This window comes from Danio rerio, chromosome 8 (genome assembly GCF_049306965.1).
Source record: "Danio rerio strain Tuebingen ecotype United States chromosome 8, GRCz12tu, whole genome shotgun sequence".
NCBI classification, from domain to species: domain Eukaryota; kingdom Metazoa; phylum Chordata; class Actinopteri; order Cypriniformes; family Danionidae; genus Danio; species Danio rerio.
Window position 1 is genome coordinate 8,566,365 of NC_133183.1, and position 22,344 is coordinate 8,588,708.

Here is a 22,344-nt window from a genome sequence, read left to right on the forward strand (position 1 = left end):
ACGGTAATGATTCAAAAACTAGGACAGCCAAATCTATATGTTATAGAAAAATATTAAATACAAATTTAAAAAAGAGAAAAAATAAACTAAAATTTTTTTTTTTGCAATATTCATCTTGAATTTAATAGCAGTATCTTTCTATTTCTTAATTTGGCAACTAAAATATTATCTTAAATAAATCAGCCATATCGCACTGCTACTCGTGTGATATTGCTCATATATATATACAGTTGAAGTCAGAATTATTATCCCCCCTGAATTATTAGCCTCCCTGTTTTTTTTCCCCTCAATTTCTGTTTAACGAAGAGAAGATTTTTTTAACACATTTCTTTTTTTAAACAGCTTTAATAACTCATCTCTAATAACTGATTTATTTCATCTTTGCCATGATGACTACAAAATAGTTCACCAGATATTTTTGAAGACACTTCTATACAGCTTAAAGTGACATTTAAAGGCTTAACTAGATTAATTAGGTTAACTAGGCAGGTTAGGATAATTAGGCAAGTTATTTTATATAATATACATATACACTATATTTTTTTATAAATACTAATAAAACATAATGTGAAAATGTCCTTGCTTTGTTAAACATCATTTGGAAAATATTTAAAAAAGGAAAAAAAAACAGGGGGGGGGGGGGGTTAATAATTCTGACGTCAACTGTATATATTTACTCTCTTTTTTTATATATAGTATATATATAGTTTATTTATTTTAAACTTTACCTTTATTACACTTAAGTGAAAATAATTAATTATGTGTTAATTTTTTTAAATACTGTTCATAACCCCATTTTTAAAAAACTTCTTTAAACCAGAGATGCCCAAACTAGGGCTCACGGGCCAAAGTTGGCCCATGGTAACCTTTGATTTGGCCCTCCATCCCATCAAAAAGAGTGATGGTGCATGTTGGGGCAAGTGCCTTTAACTGAGATTGTCCTTTCTAATGTCACATAACCTTCTTTCTGTCTGTTTGTTTTATTGCTCAGCTATGAAAAAAGCTAACTGAAATTAAATGTTTTAATGAAATCTTATCTTTAGATGAATATGATTTTTAAAAATGGAAATAGCCTACTGTCACTCGACAGACAAAAGACAATGCAGAAAACATCGGCGAGAAAATCAAGGCATGAACAAGAGCTCCACTGAACTCCATTCTGTTATAAATGGGATTGTTTTTGTTTTTTAATATAGGCTACACCGTTAATTATGAAATGTGAAAAATTATACTACATTAGTAAATATAACGCAATGTTTTTTAATTTTTTATTTTATTTTATTTAATTACCCATAGCAACTGTTTGGTATTTACCTTCGGTCCACCACCCTAAATCAAGTTTTTGACCCCACATAAGAAAAAGTTTGGGCACCCCTGGTTTAAACACACCCTCCGGCTGACAGTGGGCGGGGTCAACATGCTGTTCTCGCCCTCTGAATGGCTAAAAGCAACAGGAGGCGTGGCTTCACGGACAACACTCATGTTGGTTCACTCTCACCGCTGCGGTTTGATTGACAGATCAGTCTGATTGTAATTCAGCGAAGGATCCTGGAAGAATCCACAGCGCAATGTCAAGTCCAAAGAGAGTTTGCATCGTCGGTTCTGGAAACTGGTAATAAAAAACACTCATTTGTATCTTCTTCTAGAAATCACAGCAGGGGGTCAGGATCATATGACAGACTACGACTTGGTTTAAACACTACAAAGGCTCACAAGCAATACTCAATCACAAGCTATAAAAGTTTAAGGTTATGATATGTTAAAAAGAAAACATTAATACAGATGTTTACAATATAGTCTTAATACACAATATTAGATTTCACTTTAAAGGTTTTGCTTAACAGCTGTGAATGTGCCTTTTACCGACCCGAATACTATTTATCACTGTGTTTACATGAGCCATTTGTAACATCGCTGCAATGCAAAAGCAAGCGGGGCACATGTTCCAGTCACTCACACCGGTTTCACACGGTTACTTCAGTGTTTATGTTTCGTCTTTGAGGTAAAGTTGGTTATATATTCACACAATCGTTAGGTGACAACTTGTGACAGGCAAATTGTTGAATATTCGGTCAAAAATAGCATTAAAGTTTGACTTCAAAACAACATTAGCACAATTTACAATAAACAGTCTTGTACTTTGATAGTCATTAGCTGCTAACATGACTTACCTATTTAGAATGAGCAAATAATACTTTTCTGAAAGTAAAGTATTAAGGAGAAAGTCTGAATGTGCAAATAAAACCAACATTACCTCAATATTTTCAACTAACCAACCTGCAGACCTTTTATATCTTTCAGTATAATGCCCATAATGTCTTAAATCCTGTCACCTCAATGTGTAATATGCATAACAATGATGACATTACCTTTTAGTCCCATATGAAACAATACTGTAGTAATTTTCTGTCGTGTTTTTGAGCAGTAGTAACGTGTAATATACTGTATAGTATTTACAACACTTTGTTAATGAATGCTGTATTAATGTATGTACTAAATATACTGTTAACTATAATAATAACAACTGTAGTGTACTTTAGTTTTTACTGCAGTAAACTATGGTGTACTTTATAGTATAGTTGTATTCAGGGGCGCAACTGCACATTTACTCATGGGTATGCGGCTTCAACTTTTGCGCACCCCCACTCAATTCAATTATATTTTAAAACAGGCAAGTGACAGTGCCAAAATATTTCCATTAATAAACTAAAGATTTTTTTTTATTTTTATCATCAACAAGCTTCAAGCGAATACATTTCGCAGTTCTGAACACAACTGAAAAAGTATGAAGTAGTAAAAGGTATAACATTAAGCATGTTAAGTCGCAAAGAATTACATCTCATCAAGCCCCAAATTTCTTCTCAGTTTAATTTTCCTCACAAAATGATTATTGCACCTTAACTTGCCTTGCTTTTGGACTTTTTGTACTACATTTGTCAAAACAAAATGATAGACATGGGAGTCCTAAAGTGCAAAAGAACTGCAATTACTTCTCTGCAAGAGGTATAAGGTCTATCTTTGCATGAACAATTGATTGAAACTGCTATTACACCTCTCAATAAGTGAAATAAAAAAAGACTGTAAAATGTTTAGTGTAAAAAACAAAGACCAAAGACATAAAACTTATCTGGTAATTTGTTTGTATCACTATCGTTTGTTTAGTGCCGTAGCTAAAGTAGAAATCACAACATGATAATTTAAGTACTTTACTGCAGTATTGTTAAAAAATACTATACAGTAGTAGATTATAAATTACTATAGTATTTCATTCATGTACACAACATTATTAATGTAAACATGTCTGCTGTTCATGATTTAGAGCATCTCAAACTCAATTCCTGAAGTGCCGCAGCTCTGCACAGTTTTGCTCGAGCCCTAATCAGACACACCTGATCCAAATAATCAAGGTGTTCAAGACTACTCTGGAACACCTTCATTAGTTGGATCAGCTGTCTTAGAATAGAGTTGGAGCAAAACTGTGCAGAACTGCAGGAACTGAGTTTGAGATCTATGATTTAGAGGTTTTTACGTGGGAGTAAATCTAAATTTCACACTAAACAATGCTGTAAAAATAAGTGTTTATACAACAAACCATCTTTTTGTTTATATATTTACTGCAGTTGAGAGCCATTATTAATTCAGTGAATGCATGTAGTGGAAGTTGAGGTAAATTAGGCGTCAATTTTACAAGCAACTGCAAATATTTTTTCACTAAATATTGATAATTATACTTAAAAGGACAACCCCCCCCAACACCACCCCCTCCCAACCAAAAATAAACAATTTACTTATACTCTAATCGATCCATTCAATTTATTACTTTTGTTAAACACAAAAGAAGATATACCGAAGAATCTTTGGGAAAAAAGTCACTAACTTCCATAGTTTATTGTGTTTATAGGACTGCACGATTTTGGAAAAATCTGAAAAAGTGATATTTTATTTTTCTGTGATAATTATTGTTATACAAATAGCTCTATTTAGCAGTTTTCTGGGGAGTATTCAGGTATTCAGGTACAAAAATTTAATATTCTCACTGCAAAAAATACTTTTCTTCTTTTGCTTTGTCTTGATCTACTCCAAATATATAAAACATTCTTAAATCAAGTAGAAATATTGTTTTGTTTTCACCTTCAAAATTAACAGCTTATTTTGCAAAATTATCTGCCAATGGGGTAAGTTAAATATTTTTTTTCCGTTTTGAAATGTAGATATTTGGACTAGAAAAAAGACAACAATTCTGAAAGATTATTTTTTTTTGCATAAATCATATCAATTTTATATAAATGATACATTGTTTCACCTCCAGTGATCATAATTATTTTGTGCCCAAATATTTTAAACTATCTTGAAATGCTCAGTCACATGCCTTAACAACACACACAAGTGATAACCCCAATATGCATTTCTGGAGATCGCGAATTATGTAGCCAGAGGAACGTATGGCTGCATTTCATCTTTAAAAATGAAGGTGGCATGACGCCGCTCTTTTTGCGCTTACTAGCTGACCGATCACCTCTGTGTGGACAGCTTTTTCCGCTGTTACCAGTTTGTCCAGTGCCTTTTCGCGTACGATGAAGGATTTGAGATGCAGAGTTGACCGAGACGATGGGGTTTGAGTCTGGCGAAGAATAATTCCAGAAAGCGGTTAAGACAAAAACAGAAATAACAGATTGAGAATGTGATAAATACTGAAAACGTAGTAAAAATCAAGCTGCCACGAGAGCTTTTCTTTTTCTGGATTGCTTTTCAAAACACTGCCGGTTGGGTTTAATGGCTGGGCGCTGGTCAATTGGTGCTTTTTAAAACACTATTAGATAGGTTTAGGGTGGGGGATGGGGTGGTCGGTCAGTCAGTCAGTCAGTAAAAGGCAGGGATCACCAAACTTGTTCCTGGAGGGCCGGTGTCCTGCAGATTTTAGCTCCAACCCTTATCAGACACACCTGAACAAGCTAATCAAGGTCTTACTAAGTATACTTGAAACACCCAGGCAGGTGTGTTAAGGCAAGTTGGAGCTAAACCCTGCAGGGACACCGGCCCTCCAGGGCCGAGATTGGTGACCCCTGGTAAAAGGGGTCACCCACCAGATGTGCCGTGCCGCACCACGCAGCACCATGCATTTTAGAATTCTAAACATAAATATCTATCAATCAGGGTATGCACACCGGTGCCGCTAGTCACCCGCTGTCCACGGCGCCCAGCTATGACTCGGGACACTGTACATATTTTTGCGTGCTACAAAGCACCATCTGAATAGTTCCTTATTAAATAACATTTAAATAAGCGTGTCTGGGCGTTACCTTAGTGGGTGTTACTAGGTCCACGTAAGTCCTATAAACTTTTGAGATCTAAAAAAGTGTACACAGCGGCCTCTGGCGGATTCGCGATAACAAGACCTGAAAAAAAAATGTAGCTCCTGTGACGTATTTGGCGCTCTCCAGAAATGTATATAGAGGTAATCAGAATGAGCCTGGATTGGATAAACTTTCACTCCATTATGGTTAAGCAGTGACTTTTCAAATCACATGTGTTCTGTTCCTCCTGGTCAACTATTATTCAGACTCAACATTGCATATCTTGCGATGTGACTATTGCAGATGCGCATATGATGCTGAACCAGTTTATTGTGCAGCCCTACTACTATGGGATGTCAATCGCTGTTTGTTTTGTGTTCAACTAAGGAAAGAAATTAAGTTTATAACCACTTTTTTGGAAATAGGAATTACTTTTTTTTATTTATGGGGGAACTTTCCCTTTTAAGAAGCAAAATGACATCAGATATTTAGTCACATTTTAGAATTGTTTTAAAAAATGAAATCTGCTAAGTATGCTACAAATTCGATCGCTTCCCATTTTTCTTACACCATTACAAGGCGTAATTTCTTGCTTTAAGCATAGACTTGCTTCATTTTAAAACTTTCACTTCAGAAGTGACTTCAAAAATGAATCTAAACATAATAAACTGTGACATAAAAATGAAATCACAGCAGACTTGTGTATTTGGTGAATAAAGCGCAGACTAGTTCTCCCCCACTGCATTAGCTGATCACTATCAACACCTGCTTGAAATGCAAAACGTCTCTTTTGATAAGAAACCTGAGGGGTTTGACCAGATTAAAGGCCTTTGTTAGTTTTCAGCCTATAGCGCGTGCTCACAGTATTGTAAAACTGCATGCGAGCTTTCACATGATTAATTTTGTGTGTGTGTGTGTGTGTTGTCTGCAGGGGCTCTGCTATTGCTAAAATAGTTGGTGCAAATGCAAGGAACAATTCAAAGTTTGACTCCACGGTTAACATGTGGGTGTTTGAGGAGATGGTGAACGGACGCAAACTCACCGAGATCATAAACACAGAGCACGAGAATGTCAAGTATTTGCCTGGACACAAGCTCCCAGAGAATGTTGTAAGAAACTTTGTATTTTAATAAACTAATGTTAAAAAAAAAAAGATGTTCACCTTCTGAGTAGCAAATACACAAATGTATTAATATACCTGAATTATAATCATTACAATTATTATTATTTATTTGTCTGTTATTTCACAACAATAAAATATTGGATTACTTAATAAAAAGGGTCTTAAGAAACTAGATTTTAATTAAGTTACAAATCGAATTAAATTAGCATAAAATCTGCATTATTGATTTTACATATATGGTATAATATTTATAAGTATGAATACGTATTATAAGTATGAATATTTTGCGAAGAGCAAAGTAAAAAATATAACTTAATACAATACACTACCTGACAAAAGTCTTGTCGTCGATCCCAGTTGTAAAAGCAACAAATAATAACTTGACTTCTAGTTGATCATTTGGAAAAGTGGCAGAAAGCAGATTTTTCTGATGAATCATCTGTTGATCTGCATCCCAATCATCACAAATACTGCAGAAGACCTACTGGAAACCACATGGACCCAAGATTCTCAGAGAATTGGTGACAGAAAAATCATAGTTTGGGGTTAAATTCAGCATGGGGGTGTGCGAGAGATCTGCAGAGTGGATGGCGACATCAACAGCCTGAGGTATCAAGACATTTGTGCAGCCCATTACATTACAAACCATAGGAGAGGGCAAATTCTTTAGCAGGATAGCGCTCCTTCTCATACTTCAGCCTCCACATCAAAGTTTCTGAAAGCAATGAAGGTCAAGGGGCTCCAGGATTGGCCAGCCCAGTCACCAGACATAAACATTATTGAGCATGTCTGGGGTAAAATGAAGGAGGAGGCATTAAAGATGAATCCAAAGAATCTTGATGAACTCTGGGAGTCCTGCAAGAATGCTTTCTTTGCCATTCCAGATGACTTTATTTATTTATTTATTTTTTTGAGTTATGCACAATATTAAGTCTTTTTCCACTGCATCATGACTTTATATTCTATACCGCACATTATTTCTGTTAAGTGACAAAACTTTTGACAAAGCAAAATCAGACGTTGCCTTTCATATATACCACTTCTGATACGAAATGATCAGTTAGAAGTCAAGTTATTATTTGTTGTTCCTAAAACTTAGGCGACAAGACTTGTCATGTAGTGTATGTTATTCTAAAATAATAATAAAATTATAAGAAATAAAAATAATTTTCAACATAATTGTATTGTAATATATAATTTAGTAATAAAGAAAAAATATATATTTTTAATACTTATTAATACTAGTTCATTTATTAATATTTCATATGTTTGTTACGACCCTTGATTGAAATATTTATTGGAAATTAAAAGGAGTAACACTGATATGACCAAAAGAATAAACTAATGGTAAAGGTACTTATATAAAGTATATAAAAACCATATATATTACTATACATTTTCCTACTAATAATCATAGTTTTACCACTATTAATGCTATAACTATATATTAAAATCATTTATATACAAATAAAACTATACATTCAGCCATAAGATTCCACCACTGAGCACACAGGCAAAAGTTTTGCTTGGGAATTTGTTCAAAAAGCACAGTAGAGGAAACAAACACAATACAGAAGTCTGGAGGACAGTGCTGAGACACGAGATTTTTTTTCCCCTCCAAAACCTCAGAGAAGCGCTTGTTTCTGCAAAGGAAACCATTCTTTTGTACACAAGCAACTAATAAGAAGGAGCTGACAAAGCTATATGTGGTTTCTCCACCATTATGACCTTTACAGTGTCAGCTAAACATATCAGCCTAACTAGAGGACTAGAAATACACTGGCAGAGGGAAAAGAGACATAGTGAACTAGGAGGATTCATTGGTGAACAAGGTGGTTTTGGCTTGACATGGAGCCAAATTCCGGCAAAAAGAATAAAGTGAAAATAATGGTCTCATAATAAAACATCAAAAAAGCACTTTACATGGGAGAAGAAAACAAGGAATTTGACTTTACATGTATTCCAACCACTACAAATAAACAAAATTACTTAAGATCTTTTTAAAAATAATGATTAACATTCCTCTATGTAGTTTATTTTTGTGACCTGACTGATGTTTTTCTTGTTTCAAATTTTAATACATTGACTATTGAAAATAAGCCTTGTTTGCTGTAATGTAATGTAAAATAATTCAGCTTTTGCTTAATAAAAAAGAAAGAAACATTTGGAAACATTTATCTTAAAAGCAAAATTGACATTTTAAGATTTGTTTTCCCAAAAACCTATATATATTACTTAATTAGTATGTCTATGTGAATATACAACTTATAAAAACCGCAAAACACTAAAACATAATGGTGAATATTCCCACAAAAAATGAAAAATCATTTTTTATTAACTCACCTTCATGTCCTTTCAATCTCCAGACACTTTTGTTCATCTTCAGAACACAAATGAAGATATTTTACATGCAATCAGAGAGCTCTCTTATCCTCCATAAACAGCATGAATAGTTATGAGACGTTCAAAGTCCAGAAAATGAACCAAAGGCATTATCGAAAATTCTTCGACTGTAATCAATTGAAGCTCCAAGAACAATTTTGTGATGCAAAAAGGCTGTAAACACAACATTGCTCGTCTGTGACTTCCGTATCAGATCAGATTGCATGTTTACCGTGTTTACGACTTGTCAAATGTCGCTAGATGATATCATACATCAATTTGCATGTTTCTCACATCATACTGACAGTTGACAACACTGTAAATGCACACCCTGATCTGATATGGAGGTCATACAATGTCATAGATTTAAAAAAATGTTCTTGGAGCTTCATTTGATAACTGTTAAAGTCACCTGGAAAGATTTGACAATGATTTTAGTTCCTTTTCTGGTGTTTGAACGTTTCTACACCCTCAATGGAGGATGAGGGAGCTCTCAGATTTCATCTAAAATATCTCTATTAGTGTTCTGAAGATGAATGAAGGTCTCAGGGCATTTGTTTTCCCAAAACTGTAAAAATATTACTTAATTAGTAAGTCTATGTGAATATACAACTTATTAAAACACTAAAACATAATGTTGAATATTCCCACAAAAATGAAAAATTGATTATTAATAACTCATCGTCATGTCCTTCCCATTTCCCGAGCTTTTCGTTCATCTTCAGAACACAAATGAAGATATTTTACATGCAATCAGAGAGCTCTCTTAACCTCCATAAACAGCATAAACAGTTATGAGACGTTCAAAGTCCAGAAAATGAACCAAAAGCATTATCGAAAATTCTTCAACTGCAATCAAATGAAGCTCCAAGAACAATTTTGTGATGCAAAAAAACTGTAAACACAACATTGTTCGTCTATGACAGATCAGATTGCATGTTTACCGTGTTTACGACTGTCAAATGTTGCTAGATGATATCATACATCAATTTGCATGTTACTCACTTCATACTGACAGTTGACAACACTGTAAATGCTCACCCTGATCTGATATGGAGGTCATACAATGTCATAGATAAAAAAAAAATGTTCTTGGAGCTTCATTTGATAACCGTTGAAGTCACATGGAAAGTTTTGACAAAGATTTTAGTTCCTTTTCTGGTGTTTGAACGTTTCTACACCCTCAATGGAGGATGAGGGAGCTCTCAGATTTCATCTAAAATATCTCTATTAGTGTTCTGAAGATGAATGAAGGTCTCAGGGCATTTGTTTTCCCAAAACTGTAAAAATATTACTTAATTAGTAAGTCTATGTGAATATACAACTTATTAAAACATTAAAACATAATGTTGAATATTCCCACAAAAATGAAAAATTGATTATTAATAACTCATCGTTATGTCCTTCCCATCTCCCGAGCTTTTCGTTCATCTTCAGAACACAAATGAAGATATTTTACATGCAATCAGAGAGCTCTCTTAACCTCCATAAACAGCATAAACAGTTATGAGACGTTCAAAGTCCAGAAAATGAACCAAAAGCATTATCGAAAATTCTTCAACTGCAATCAAATGAAGCTCCAAGAACAATTTTGTGATGCAAAAAAACTGTAAACACAACATTGTTCGTCTATGACAGATCAGATTGCATGTTTACCGTGTTTACGACTGTCAAATGTTGCTAGATGATATCATACATCAATTTGCATGTTACTCACTTCATACTGACAGTTGACAACACTGTAAATGCACACCCTGATCTGAAATGGAGGTCATACAATGTCATAGCCCTGCTGGAAAATCCAGCTTAAACCAGCCTAGGCTGATTGGCTGGTTTTAGAGGGGTTTTGGCCATTTCCAGACTGGTCTTAGCTGGTCAGGCTGGAATATGACCAGCTAAATCCAGCTAAAACCAGCTTGACCAGCCCGGTTTAAGCTGGACATAGCTGGTTTTAGCTGGGCTTCCAGCCTGGCTAGGCTGGTCAAGCTGGTTTTAGCTGGTCATCTCCCAGCCTGACCAGCTAAGACCAGGCTGGAAATGGCCAAAACCCCTCTAAAACCAGCCTGGTCAACCAGCTAAAACCAGCCAACCAGCCTAGGCTGGTTTAAGCTATTTTGTTTCAGTAGGGAGATTAAAAAAATTCTTGGAGCTTCATTTGATAACCGTTAAAGTCACCTGGAAAGTTTTGACAATGATTTTAGTTCCTTTTCTGGTCTTTGAACGTCTATACTCCCTCAATAGAGGATGAGGGAGCTCTCAGATTTCCTCTAAAATATCTTAATTAGTGTTCTGAAGATGAATGATGGTCTCAGGGGATTGAAATAACAATAATATATTCTTCAAACTAGGTTGAAGAATGTTTACATGTTAGTCCTCCAAAGCCAATCATTTAGTTAATGTATTGGGTTTCTGCAGGTTTCATCACTCAGAGCCTTCTCTGTATTCCTCTCTCATCCTCTCTCTCGCTCTCAGGTTGCGGTGGCAGATTTAGTCGAGGCTGCCAAGAGTGCTGACATTCTGCTCTTTGTGATTCCACATCAGTTCATCGGCCGAGTTTGTGACACCATGAAGGGCAAAATCAAAGCGGACGCGCTGGGCATGTCACTCATCAAGGTCTCTACACTCATGAATATATTCATCCTCCTCCTTACTCAGCAGGAAAAGTTGCTTTCTAAGATCACGAGACGGTCACGTCTGACACAAATAGCACTGATGACTCGGCGTGTGGACAGAGCTGGAGGAATTACACCAATTTAACACTTGAGTAAAAGTACAGATTCCCTAATGAAAATGTTTTAATTCGAAAAGTGGGAAAGTAGAAAGTGCTTGAGTTTTAATGTAAACCACCAATTTTTGAGAGATTATTTTTTGCTTATAAAAATGCATTTATTTGATCTGCAATACAAATGTTAAACTGAATTGTTATTGCAATTTATGTAAAATAACAGTATTTGTCATTAATTCCTGTGATTTAAAGCTACATTTTCAGCATCATTACTCCACTATTCAGTGTCGTGGTCTTTTAGAAATTCATCTAATATGCTGATTTGCTCTTCTATTGTGATCAGTTATTTTTTTTGATACACAATCATTAATATTAATTTCAATAATTAAATTTTTAGGGTGGCACGGTGGCTCAGTGGTTAGCATTTTTGCCTCACAGCAAGAAGGTTGCTGTGTAAAACATATACTGGAGTAGTTGGCGTGGTTCATTCTGCTTTGGCAACCCCTGGTACATAAGGGGCTAAGCCGAAGGAAAATGAATTAATAAATAAATGAATGAATCAATGATTTTATAATTGTTATGTGGAAACGCTTTCTCGCATTATTTGATGAAAAGAAAGTTCAGTGTTGTGTGTTTCTAACGAAATCTTTTTACATTATACTCTAAATGTCAGACGTAAAAAGATTTTGATGGAAGTTAATGATATCACAGTTTCCACAAAAAATAATAACCCATCAGTTTTCCACACTGAAAATAATAAGAAGAAATGTCTATTGAGCATTTTCTGAATGTGTACAATATTTGGCTTTGAAATGTCCTTAAGTAAAAGTAAAGGTGTACGGAAATAAAATAAAAATAAAATATTAAATTAAAATAAAAGGTAGAAATTAGGGCTGAAAAATATATCATTTGAGCATCAACATCGTAATGGATCTGCAGTAGTCACATTGCAGGATAGGATTATTCATTAAACATTAAAAGATAAAGATGTTATTAAAAAATATATGTAAATATATATTTGTTCATATCATATATACATAATTAGTTTTATTATTCATGCAATGGTGAACATGTTATTTTACATTTGATTGTTTAATTTCTGTATTTGAAAATTGTTACATTTCCCAGAAAACCACAAAGCACAGTTTGTTTACGGTTTGTTTGCTTGTAATTTTCTATAATTTATTCAGATCCGCTGCATAGAAAAAGACTTAATCATCCCAGTCAATCTAAATAATAAACACTTTCCAAATAGAGCTATTTAAGTCATTTAGTGAAATTGTTTTCATGTCGCAATATACAGTTGAAATCATAATTATTTGCCCTCCTGTGATTTTTTTTCTTTTTCAATTATTTCCCAAATCATGTTTAACAGATTCAGGAATTTTTCACAGTATTTGCTGTAATATTTTTTTCTTCTGGAGAAAGTCAGATTTTTTTTTATATAGGCTAGAATAAAAGCAGTTTGTAATTAAAAAAAACATTTTAAGGTAAAAATTATTTGCCCTCTCAAGCAATATTTGATCAGATTGTTTATAGAAAAAAACATTGTTACTCAATGATTTGCCTAATTACCCTAAATTGCCTAATTAACCTAGTTAAGACTTAAGATGTCACTTTAAGCTGAATACTAGTATCTTGAAAAATATCTAGTCAATTATTATGTGCTGTCATCATGGCAATGATTAAAGAAATCAGTCATTAAAACTATTATGCTTAGAAATGTGTTGGAAAAAAATCTTTCTGTCAAACAGAAATTGGCGGGAAAAATATACAGGAGGGCTAATCATTTCGAATAAAGAGGGCTAATTCTGACTTCAACAGTATATCGCAGTAAAACACTCCAATATCATGCAGGCCTAGTAGAGATGTCTACAAGATTAAGTACAGAATAAGAAGCTTATGTACAGTAACAGTAGTAAACGTCCTCTGTGTGTTGTTGTTGTTCAGGGTGTGGATGAAGGGCCAGACGGACTCAAGCTGATCTCAGAGGTGATTGAGGAGAAGTTGGGCATCAGCATGAGTGTGCTGATGGGGGCAAACATCGCTAATGAGGTCGCAGACGAGAAGTTCTGTGAGACCACCATCGGTGAGGCTGATTAAAATAATGTAAAGGTGTCAGATGCTCTTTTGTTGATTTTGATAGCTTCTACTGTCTTTAAAAAAACATTCCCGAGAACCGGCTAAGGACTCTTGTTAACTCTTCTATTATTAACTCTCTCAGTTCTGTTTTATTTCCTTTACTTTCTTCGGCTTAGTCCTTTATTTATCAGAGGTCACCACAGTGGAATGAACCACCAACTATTCCGGCATATGTTTTATGCAGCGGATGCCCTTCCAGCTGCAAACACAGTACTGAGACACTACATGACACTACAGCCAATTTTATGGTCGTTGGTTTGAGTACCGACTGGGCCAGTTGGCATTTCTGTGTGGAGTTAGCATGTTCTCCCCGTGTTGACGTGGGTTTCCTCCGTACACATCCACTGTAGGTGAATTGGGTAAACTAAATTGGCTGAAGTGTATGTGTGTGAATGTGAGAGTGTATGGGTGTTTCCCAGTACTGCATTGTGGCTAGAAGGGCATCTGCTGCTTAAAACATATGCTCAAATAGTTGGCAGTTCATTCCGCTGTGATGACCTCTAAAATAATTAAATTAAATTAAAATTTGACAGGAGGGACTGTAAATAATTTCTAAGTAGTTTTTGATACAAGCGTCTGCCTCATGATGAGATGTAGTGTGAATGTATTTGTGTGTGCCAGGCTGCAGGGATGAAGCTCACGGTGCGCTGCTGAAAGAGCTCATGCAGACGCATCACTTCCGGGTCACAGTGGTTCAGGAAGCAGACGTGGTGGAGATCTGTGGTGCTCTAAAGGTTTGCACATTCACACTTATACACTTCACACCTCCAAACAATTAATACAATAAAGCCAATTATATTAACCGTGCACATGCCAATCAAGTCACAATGTGTGTGTGTGTGCGTGTGTGTGTGTGCGTCGTAACAAAAGCTATTTTTAGGCTGACATTTCTGAAGTTGTTTTATCAACAGCACTACCAGTACGGGTCTGTCTTGATATGGCAGTTATCAGATTTACCGTGTTATCGTTGTCTTTTGCTGTAAATCTGAGTTTACAATATAAACAGAAAACAGTCAAACCAGAAGTTGTGTATGAAGGTCAAATATATTGATTTATATAGTTTGTATTAATAATAAAACAAATATATATTTAATAACATCATTATCTTTTAATGTTTATTAAATAATCCTCTCCTGCGATGTGACTATTGCAAATACACACACTACGATGTCGATGCTCAAATGATATATTGTTAGGCTCAATTCAATCTCTACCTTTTTTTTAAATTTAATTTAATTTTAGGACATCTTTACTTTTACTTCAGGTTATTTCAAAGCCAAATATTGTACACATTCAGACATAGGTATAGAAAAAGTAGGGTTTTAAAGAAACATTTTGCTCACCAAGCCTGCACTAATATGATCAAAAATGCAGTACAAACTGTAAGAATGGGAAATATTATTATTATTTAAAATATATTTTTTTAATGACATTTATTCCTGTGATTTAAGGATGATTTTTCAACATCATTACTCCAGTATGATCATTCAGAACTTGCTGCTCAATAAACATTTCTTCTTATTATGTTTGGTTATTATTATTATTATCAATGTGAAAAACTGATGGGCCGCTTAGTATAAGCTGAAGTTTGGTTAGTTAACTAAATATTTGGTTAGTTATATTTATATTATTTATATATATATATATATATATATATATATATATATATATATATATATATATATATATATATATATATAGTCATTTCCATCAACAATGAGTGTAACAGATATATTTCTGTAAAATTTAAACATATTATATATATATATATATATATATATATATATATATATATATATATATATATATATATATATATATACACACTTATAGTCAGAATTATTAGCCCCCCTGAATTATTAGCACCCCTATATTTCAACACGTTTCTAAACATAATAATTTTAATAAGTAATTTCTAATAACTGATGTATTTTATCTTTGGCATGATGGCAGTAAATGTTTGACTAGATATTTTTCAAGACACTTCTGTACAGCTTAAAGTGACATTTAAAGGCTTAACTAGGTTAATTACGTTAATTAGACAGGTTAGGGTAATTAGGCGAGTTATTGTATAATGATAGTTTGTTCTGTAGACTATCGGAAAAAATAGCCTAAAGGGCCTAATAATTTTGTCCTTAAAATGGTGTTTAAAATTAAAAACTGCTTTTATTCTAGCCGAAATAAAACAAATAAGACTTTGTCTAAAAGAACAAATATTATCAGACATACTGTGAAAATTTCCTTGCTCTGTTAAACATTGTTTGGGAAATATTAAAAAATAAGAAAACATTCGAAGAGGGGCTAATAATTCTGACTTCAACTGTATACATAAAAAGTGTTGGGGCTACCACATTACAAGTAACACGAGTTACATAATAATATTACTTTACTAAGTAACGAGTAAAATAATGCATTACTTTTAAAAAACAATTGATAATATTTGAGTAACTTTTTTAAAGAAAAAGGAAAAGGGGATTGTCTCAATGGACAGGGATTTTACTTAAGACAAAGACAGGAAGTTCTCAGATAACATTATCCTAAAATGTTATTTTTATGTATATATATATATATATATATATATATATATATATATATATATATATATATATATATATATATATATATATATATATATATATTGTGAACATACAAAGTTTATGGCGTGAATTTTGAATTCACGCAGACGTCAAAGACTTCCAATCCACTGTTCAACTAAACAACCTTAATTCACTATAAAAAAAAATGCTGGCTTCCACACAGGCAATTTGTGTTTGGACAACATGAAGGAATTAAGTAAAATGATTAATTTTTACAAATTTAAGTAGATTGAACATAAAACAATTAAGATGTCCCCCCCCAAAAAAACTCAAGAATTGTGTTGTTTCACCTCTATTTAAATTAGATTGAAATACAGCAAAATCAGTTTTTAAGTGTATTCTATAGCATTAGCACCATAAAAACACAGCCAGTTTCAAACGTCACATTTCTAAAGTGCTTTCTGTGATCCAGCTGTAAACATGTCAGACATTCAGATGCTGTTTGTCCTTCTCCAGAATATAGTAGCAGTAGGAGCCGGTTTCTGTGACGGCTTGGGTTTTGGAGACAACACGAAGGCAGCGGTGATCAGACTTGGCCTCATGGAGATGATCAGCTTTGCTCGTCTTTTCTGCACCGCCGGCTCTGTTTCTCCTGCTACTTTCCTGGAGAGCTGCGGCGTCGCGGATCTCATCACCACATGTTATGGAGGACGAAACCGCAGAGTCGCTGAAGCCTTCGCCAAAACCGGCAAGGTGAGACACCAGGAACTTTAAGGGACAGTTTACCCAAAAATGAAAAGTCGTTTACGTTTACATTTCACTTGTTCCTAATTAGTTTGAGTTTCTTTCTTCTGTTGAAGAACAAAACAACATATTTTGACCTCCTTAGTATTTGGATTTTCATTGGTAACATCCTTCAAAATATCTTCTTTTGCGTTCAACAAAACACTCCAAATGCAGAAGCAAATGCTTAAACTTTGATTGAAGATTACTAAAACAAACATTTTTTTCAGTGGATTAATTTGGTGAGTACATGGACTTATTTTGGCCGCCATTTTAAAAGCGCAAACGAGGCTGCAGTGGCTAAAAAACCCACAAGTAAAGCCTGGAGTCACACAGGAAGTGCGTGTACCTGGCTGTATATCTTATCAGCGAAGAAAAAGTGACACAAATTTATAATTTCACCGCTTTCCGAGTGATCCGAAGGTCCGTTCTGAATGGATTGTGAAAACAAAAAGGGATATACCTCATTGTCAGCTAAGGGAAATAGCACTAGGTAGCTAACGTTTTCTTTCCTAAACACACATTTTAGATGCCTTTTATCAAGTTAATGAACTGATTCTTTCACGATATAAGACCTGTCACAATACCGATTTTTGGCACTGAAATTAAAAAAACATCCATTTCCTGCTAACATTTGAGTGCTGTTGAGCCATTCGTAAACATCGCGGATTTGCCATTGTATTCACCAGTGCTCAACAGAGATGACTGTGAATAGTCATGAAGGTCATCAGTTCACTGCACTTCATCGCTGTTTACAGAAAAAAAAAAAAAAAAATATATATATATATATATGTATATATATATATGTATATGTGTATATATATAATTTTTTTTCTGTAAAGAAAGGCTCAATATTCAGCATCATGCAGTCTTCAGTAGCACTTGATCTTTCAGAAATCATTAATATATGATAATTTACTTCACTGATAAATAGAAAGTTCAAAAGAATATCTATTAAAAAAACAGATATTTTGTAAAATGTATACGTTTTACTGTCACGCTTGATCAAATTACTGCATTCTTCCTGAACAAAACTATTAACTAAAATTAAATAAGCAATAATCACATCAAACTGTTATTTATTGTACATAAAAATCTTAACTGTAAAGTCAAAACATTTGTAGCATTGGATGCAACAAGACACAAAGTCAATTACAAGAACAATAGTGCAAATAAAAGGAGTTCAATAGCATACAGTCTTCTGATTGTCTGTTTCAGTCTCTCGAAGATCTTGAAAAGGAAATGTTGAATGGTCAGAAGCTCCAGGGTCCTGCTACAGCGGCTGAAGTGCACACTATACTCAAAAACAAAGGGGTTCTGGCCAGGTGAGAAACCCCTGTTTCATTGTTGTGCATTTACATATGAAAAAAATGTATTTATTTGACATGTTTTAAATGTAATTATTTGTTATTTGGGTGTATTAGAATAGGTTTATATAAATATACAGGCAAGCCTGAAATTATTCATACTACTGGCAAATTCTGATTTTTAAACTTTTGTTCAAATGTGAATAAAAGCTAAGAGATATTTTTTTCCACAAAGTTGTATGTCATCTTACTATCTTTTAGGAGACGCTTGTGTCATTTCCAGTTAAAAAATAAAACTTGCTGGTTGAATAAAAGTAACGTTAAGCCAGAATTTGTCAGAGGTATGAATCATTTCGGGCTTGACTGCGTATATATATTGTTCTGGTTCCTAAAAGCTCCTCCCTCTGAAAAGCTCAAAGCACTCTGATTGGCCAGATGATGCAGTGCATTGAGATTGGCCAAACACCTCATGTATGTCATTATCACTAGTTTCAACTGTTTGTCAATTTAAAAATGTTACACAACGTTTAAAATAGGAGTACAAAAATACGTTCAAATAATCATCACAAAATTATTATATTTTTATTATTTAATTTTTTAGTTTTTTACAATTTTACTTTCTTTACCAGCATCAGTCATTTTACCAAAAAAACATTTTTGATGATTTTATTTCTAATACCATTATATTTTATGTTTTTAATAAAAAAAACAAAAATTAAGTTAATAAGCAGAAAAAAAAGAAATTAATACCAAAAAATTAAAAGTGAATTTTGATGGGTTTTTTGTGCAGTGTATAAAAAAAATTAAATAAATTACCACTCACTAGTAACATACACTCACCGGCCACTTTATAAGCTACACCTATCCAACTGCTCTTTAACGCGAATTTCTAATCAGCCAATCACATGGGAGCAACTCAATACATTTGGGCATGTAGACATGATCATGACGATCTGTTGCAGTTCAAACTGAGCATCAGAATAGGGTAGAACCTTGAGGCGGATGGGCTACAGCAGCAGAAGACCACGCCAGGTGGCACTCCTGTCAGCTAAGCACAGTTAACTGAGGCTACAATTCACACAGGCTCACCAAAATTGGACAATAGAAGATTGGGAAAATGTTGTCTGGTTTGATGAGTCTCAATTTCTGCTGCAACATTCAGAAGGTCGGGTCAGAATTTGGCATCAACTACATGAAAGCATGGATCCATTCTGCCTTTTATCAACGGTTCAGGCTGGTGGTGGTGGTGTAATGGTGTGGAGGATATTTTCTTGGCACACTTTGGGCTCATTAGTACCAATTGAGCTTCATGTCAACGCTACAGCCTATCTGAGTATTGTTGCTGACCATGTCCATCCCTTTATGATCGCAGTGTACCCATCTGCTGATGGCTACCTCCAGCAGGATAACGCACCATGTCATAAAGTGCAAATCATCTCAGACTGGTTTCTTGAACATGACAATGAGTTAAAGGCAGTTCTTCTGAAGGCTAAAGCGGGTCGAACTCGGTACTAGTAAGGTGTACCTAATAAAGTGGCCGGTGAGTGTAAGTGCAATTACCTAACTTTAATTAATTTAACCTGCAGTCCAAAAGAGCAGAATCAGGGCAGAATTAAGTGGTTTTTAATCTAAAAAATCTGCTGTTTAGGTAAAGTAAAATTTTGTTTTCACTTTGAACTAAGATTAATATACTTATCCTATTGGCAGACTATTTAGCTTATTTTAAGGAAAAACTCTTTCTTGTCCAGAAATTCCCTCTTGATTTACAAATTTGTTGATTTTTAGAAACAAGACAAAAACTCTAAATAGCAAAAATAGCATATTTTTTTGCAGTGAACACACTGAAAAAAATTATTCATTGGATTTACAAATTTTTTTAAGGTTTAGTGGTTGCAAACAATTTATAAATGTGGAATTGAAATACATTCTTTCATTAATTTTCCTTCAGCGTAGTCTCTGATTTATCAGAGGTCTCCACAGTGGAATAAACCGCCAACAATTCCCGAAACTGCGACCTTCTTGTTGTGAGGCGATAGTGCTAACCACTGAGCCACCGTGCCGCCTAAATAAACAAATAATTTTAGTAATGTTTAGCTAATTTATTTTATTATTATTATTATTTTTGCTTAAATTCAGCCTATATAAATTATTTGCAACCACTTACCTTTTAATCTAAAAATTGAGTAAATCCTTTTATTTTTTTGCAGTGAACACCTCTGAACCTTTGCTCTTTCCACAGGTTTCCTCTTTTTAATGCCGTATTTGAGATCTGTTATGAAGGTCGTCCTGTTACTGAGTTCATCCACTGCTTGCAGAACCATCCAGAACATCAGTGACAGAAGGACAGAGCTGTTCTGTACTTAAATACTTCTCAAATAACTCAATTAATCAGCAAGACGGTGAGTGTGTGTGTTTCAATGAGTGACCAAAGTCGCTTTCATTGAGTCCACTGACAGGTTTTGTTGTTTTTAATGAGTCCGTCCTGCACCCGTGTGCTCTCAGACACTTTATTTCTGCAGAAAACCCCTCAAATGTCAGTCTGAGAGCTCATCTTTAAGTGACTCTGAAGCTGTTAGCAGTGAAACAGCACTGAATGTTCTCGATATAATGTGAAATAAATCATTGTATCTGTGAGCTCTCGCTGTCTGCTTCTTTCAATCAGTCGTTTTGCAAATAAACTGCTTTTTGAAGAGCTAGACATGACGGATTAAATGATTTACAGTGGATCCACAAATAATTGGATGGAATTTAAGACGTTTAAATATTGAAAGTGATTTGTTTATTTATTATGACAGAGTTTTGCTAATAACCCAGCAGGCACACAAAACCATAAAACATTGAAATTAGGTTAGATTTTAAACATTTTAAACCAATGTCATGTTGACATCAAATACTAACATTTATTCGTCAGGTATGACAACCAAAATCCAACATCTGATAGACGTCATAGTGGTAACGTTCACTCAACGTCAAGCTGTAACCTCATTAGACATTGATATTTGGGTATTTTTAGGTTTAGGTTTGAAAGTAACCAAAATGCAACGTTTGTTCAATGTTAGACAAGCCTGATGTTGGGTTTTGACGTCAACCCGATTTTCATTTCCAAACAAAATGCAACGTTCCCCAACGTTTCGGTACGTTAATCTGACGTCATGTTGATGTTCTGTGCCTGCTGGGAATACACAATCAGAAATAATCTACTTTTTAATATTAAAGGGATAATTCACTTAAAAATTTAAATTCTGTCACCATTTACTAACTTTACTCGTCACAAAGCTTTTTTTTCTGTTGAACACAAAAGAAGATATTTTGAAATATGTTGAAACCTGTACTGTAAAAAAAAAAAAAAGCTTCCATTTTTTGTTTTGTTTCTGGTCCATATATCTAAAAACTCTTAAATCTAGAATTATTTTAGATACTGTCTTCTTTTAAAAAATAATTTGTTGCTTGTTTTAAAGTACACATGAACCGGAAGCTGCGATCGTTATTCCTTTTCGTAATGTGAAGCAGTTCCAGAGAAACAGAATTTTAAATAAGCAAACAGTGGGCGTGGCTTGTTTTGTCTACGGGCTGATTGGATGTAGTGAAGTAGGCATTTCATTCAGAACAGACTTCTCCTGCTCACCATTTCTTTTTTGTTGTCAAAACTGACAGTTGGAGCGGCGTTAGCCATGCCCATTACCTCAAAATCATGTAATCTGATAAATTAACTGAAAACAAACAGGAAGTTCATTTTCAGATATCTTTTAAAGATCAGAAGGGCAAGCCATTTTCTTAATGACATGCACAGATGAATTGTTCACCACAAAACTAGCAATGTGAGCAACAGAATCATATGGTTAGTTTTGATTTCTTAGGGACTTTAATAAAAAAACTCACTTAATTTTGACATTAATTCTTAAAATAAGACTAGATGTTTTGCTTGTCTAGAAAATGCTTCTTAATTTAGAAATTGTTTGATATTTGGACTAGAAATTAGAATAAAAAATCTAAATAAGAAAAGCTTTTTTTTTGCAGTGTAACCATTGACTTCTATGCTATTTGTTTTTCA

General features: G+C 34.1%; 2 protein-coding genes across 8 annotated transcripts in view; one reads left to right on the forward strand and one right to left on the reverse strand.

Moving 5' to 3' along the window:
* The first annotated feature begins 1,513 nt into the window (after nucleotides 1–1,513).
* On the forward strand, nucleotides 1,514–20,927 carry gpd1a (glycerol-3-phosphate dehydrogenase 1a). Of its 2 annotated transcripts, NM_001017709.1 has the most exons (8): nucleotides 1,517–1,612; nucleotides 6,226–6,403; nucleotides 11,272–11,412; nucleotides 13,475–13,613; nucleotides 14,288–14,400; nucleotides 16,720–16,956; nucleotides 18,205–18,311; nucleotides 20,533–20,927. In NM_001017709.1, exons 1-8 carry the CDS (start codon nucleotides 1,569–1,571, stop codon nucleotides 20,627–20,629), a joined length of 1,056 nt encoding a protein of 351 aa, NP_001017709.1. In that variant the 5' UTR covers nucleotides 1,517–1,568; the 3' UTR covers nucleotides 20,630–20,927. The 2 variants fall into 2 exon arrangements, with proteins under 2 accessions (XP_073765548.1, NP_001017709.1); XM_073909447.1 differs by lacking the exon at nucleotides 6,226–6,403 and having other exon boundaries at nucleotides 1,514–1,612.
* Nucleotides 16,540–22,344, reverse strand: part of si:ch73-233m11.2 — a 30,438-nt gene continuing 24,633 nt past the window's right edge. For 5 of the 6 annotated variants that reach the window (XR_012384079.1, XR_012384078.1, XR_012384081.1 and 2 more), the window contains one exon: nucleotides 18,049–18,280. The gene's annotated coding sequence lies outside the window, so the exon portion shown is untranslated. Of the gene's footprint in view, nucleotides 17,055–18,048; nucleotides 18,281–22,344 lie in introns of those variants that run through there. The other variant, XM_073910053.1, reaches the window with a different exon arrangement.

Excerpts from the sequence above, each read along its gene's own strand:
- gpd1a (NM_001017709.1), top strand. The coding sequence starts at position 1,569 with ATGTCAAGTCCAAAGAGAGTTTGCATCGTCGGTTCTGGAAACTG. Across the intron at positions 6,404-11,271 it reads ACAAGCTCCCAGAGAATGTT|GTTGCGGTGGCAGATTTAGT; the intron begins GTAAGAAACTTT and ends TCTCGCTCTCAG. Across the intron at positions 13,614-14,287 it reads GTTCTGTGAGACCACCATCG|GCTGCAGGGATGAAGCTCAC; the intron begins GTGAGGCTGATT and ends TGTGTGTGCCAG.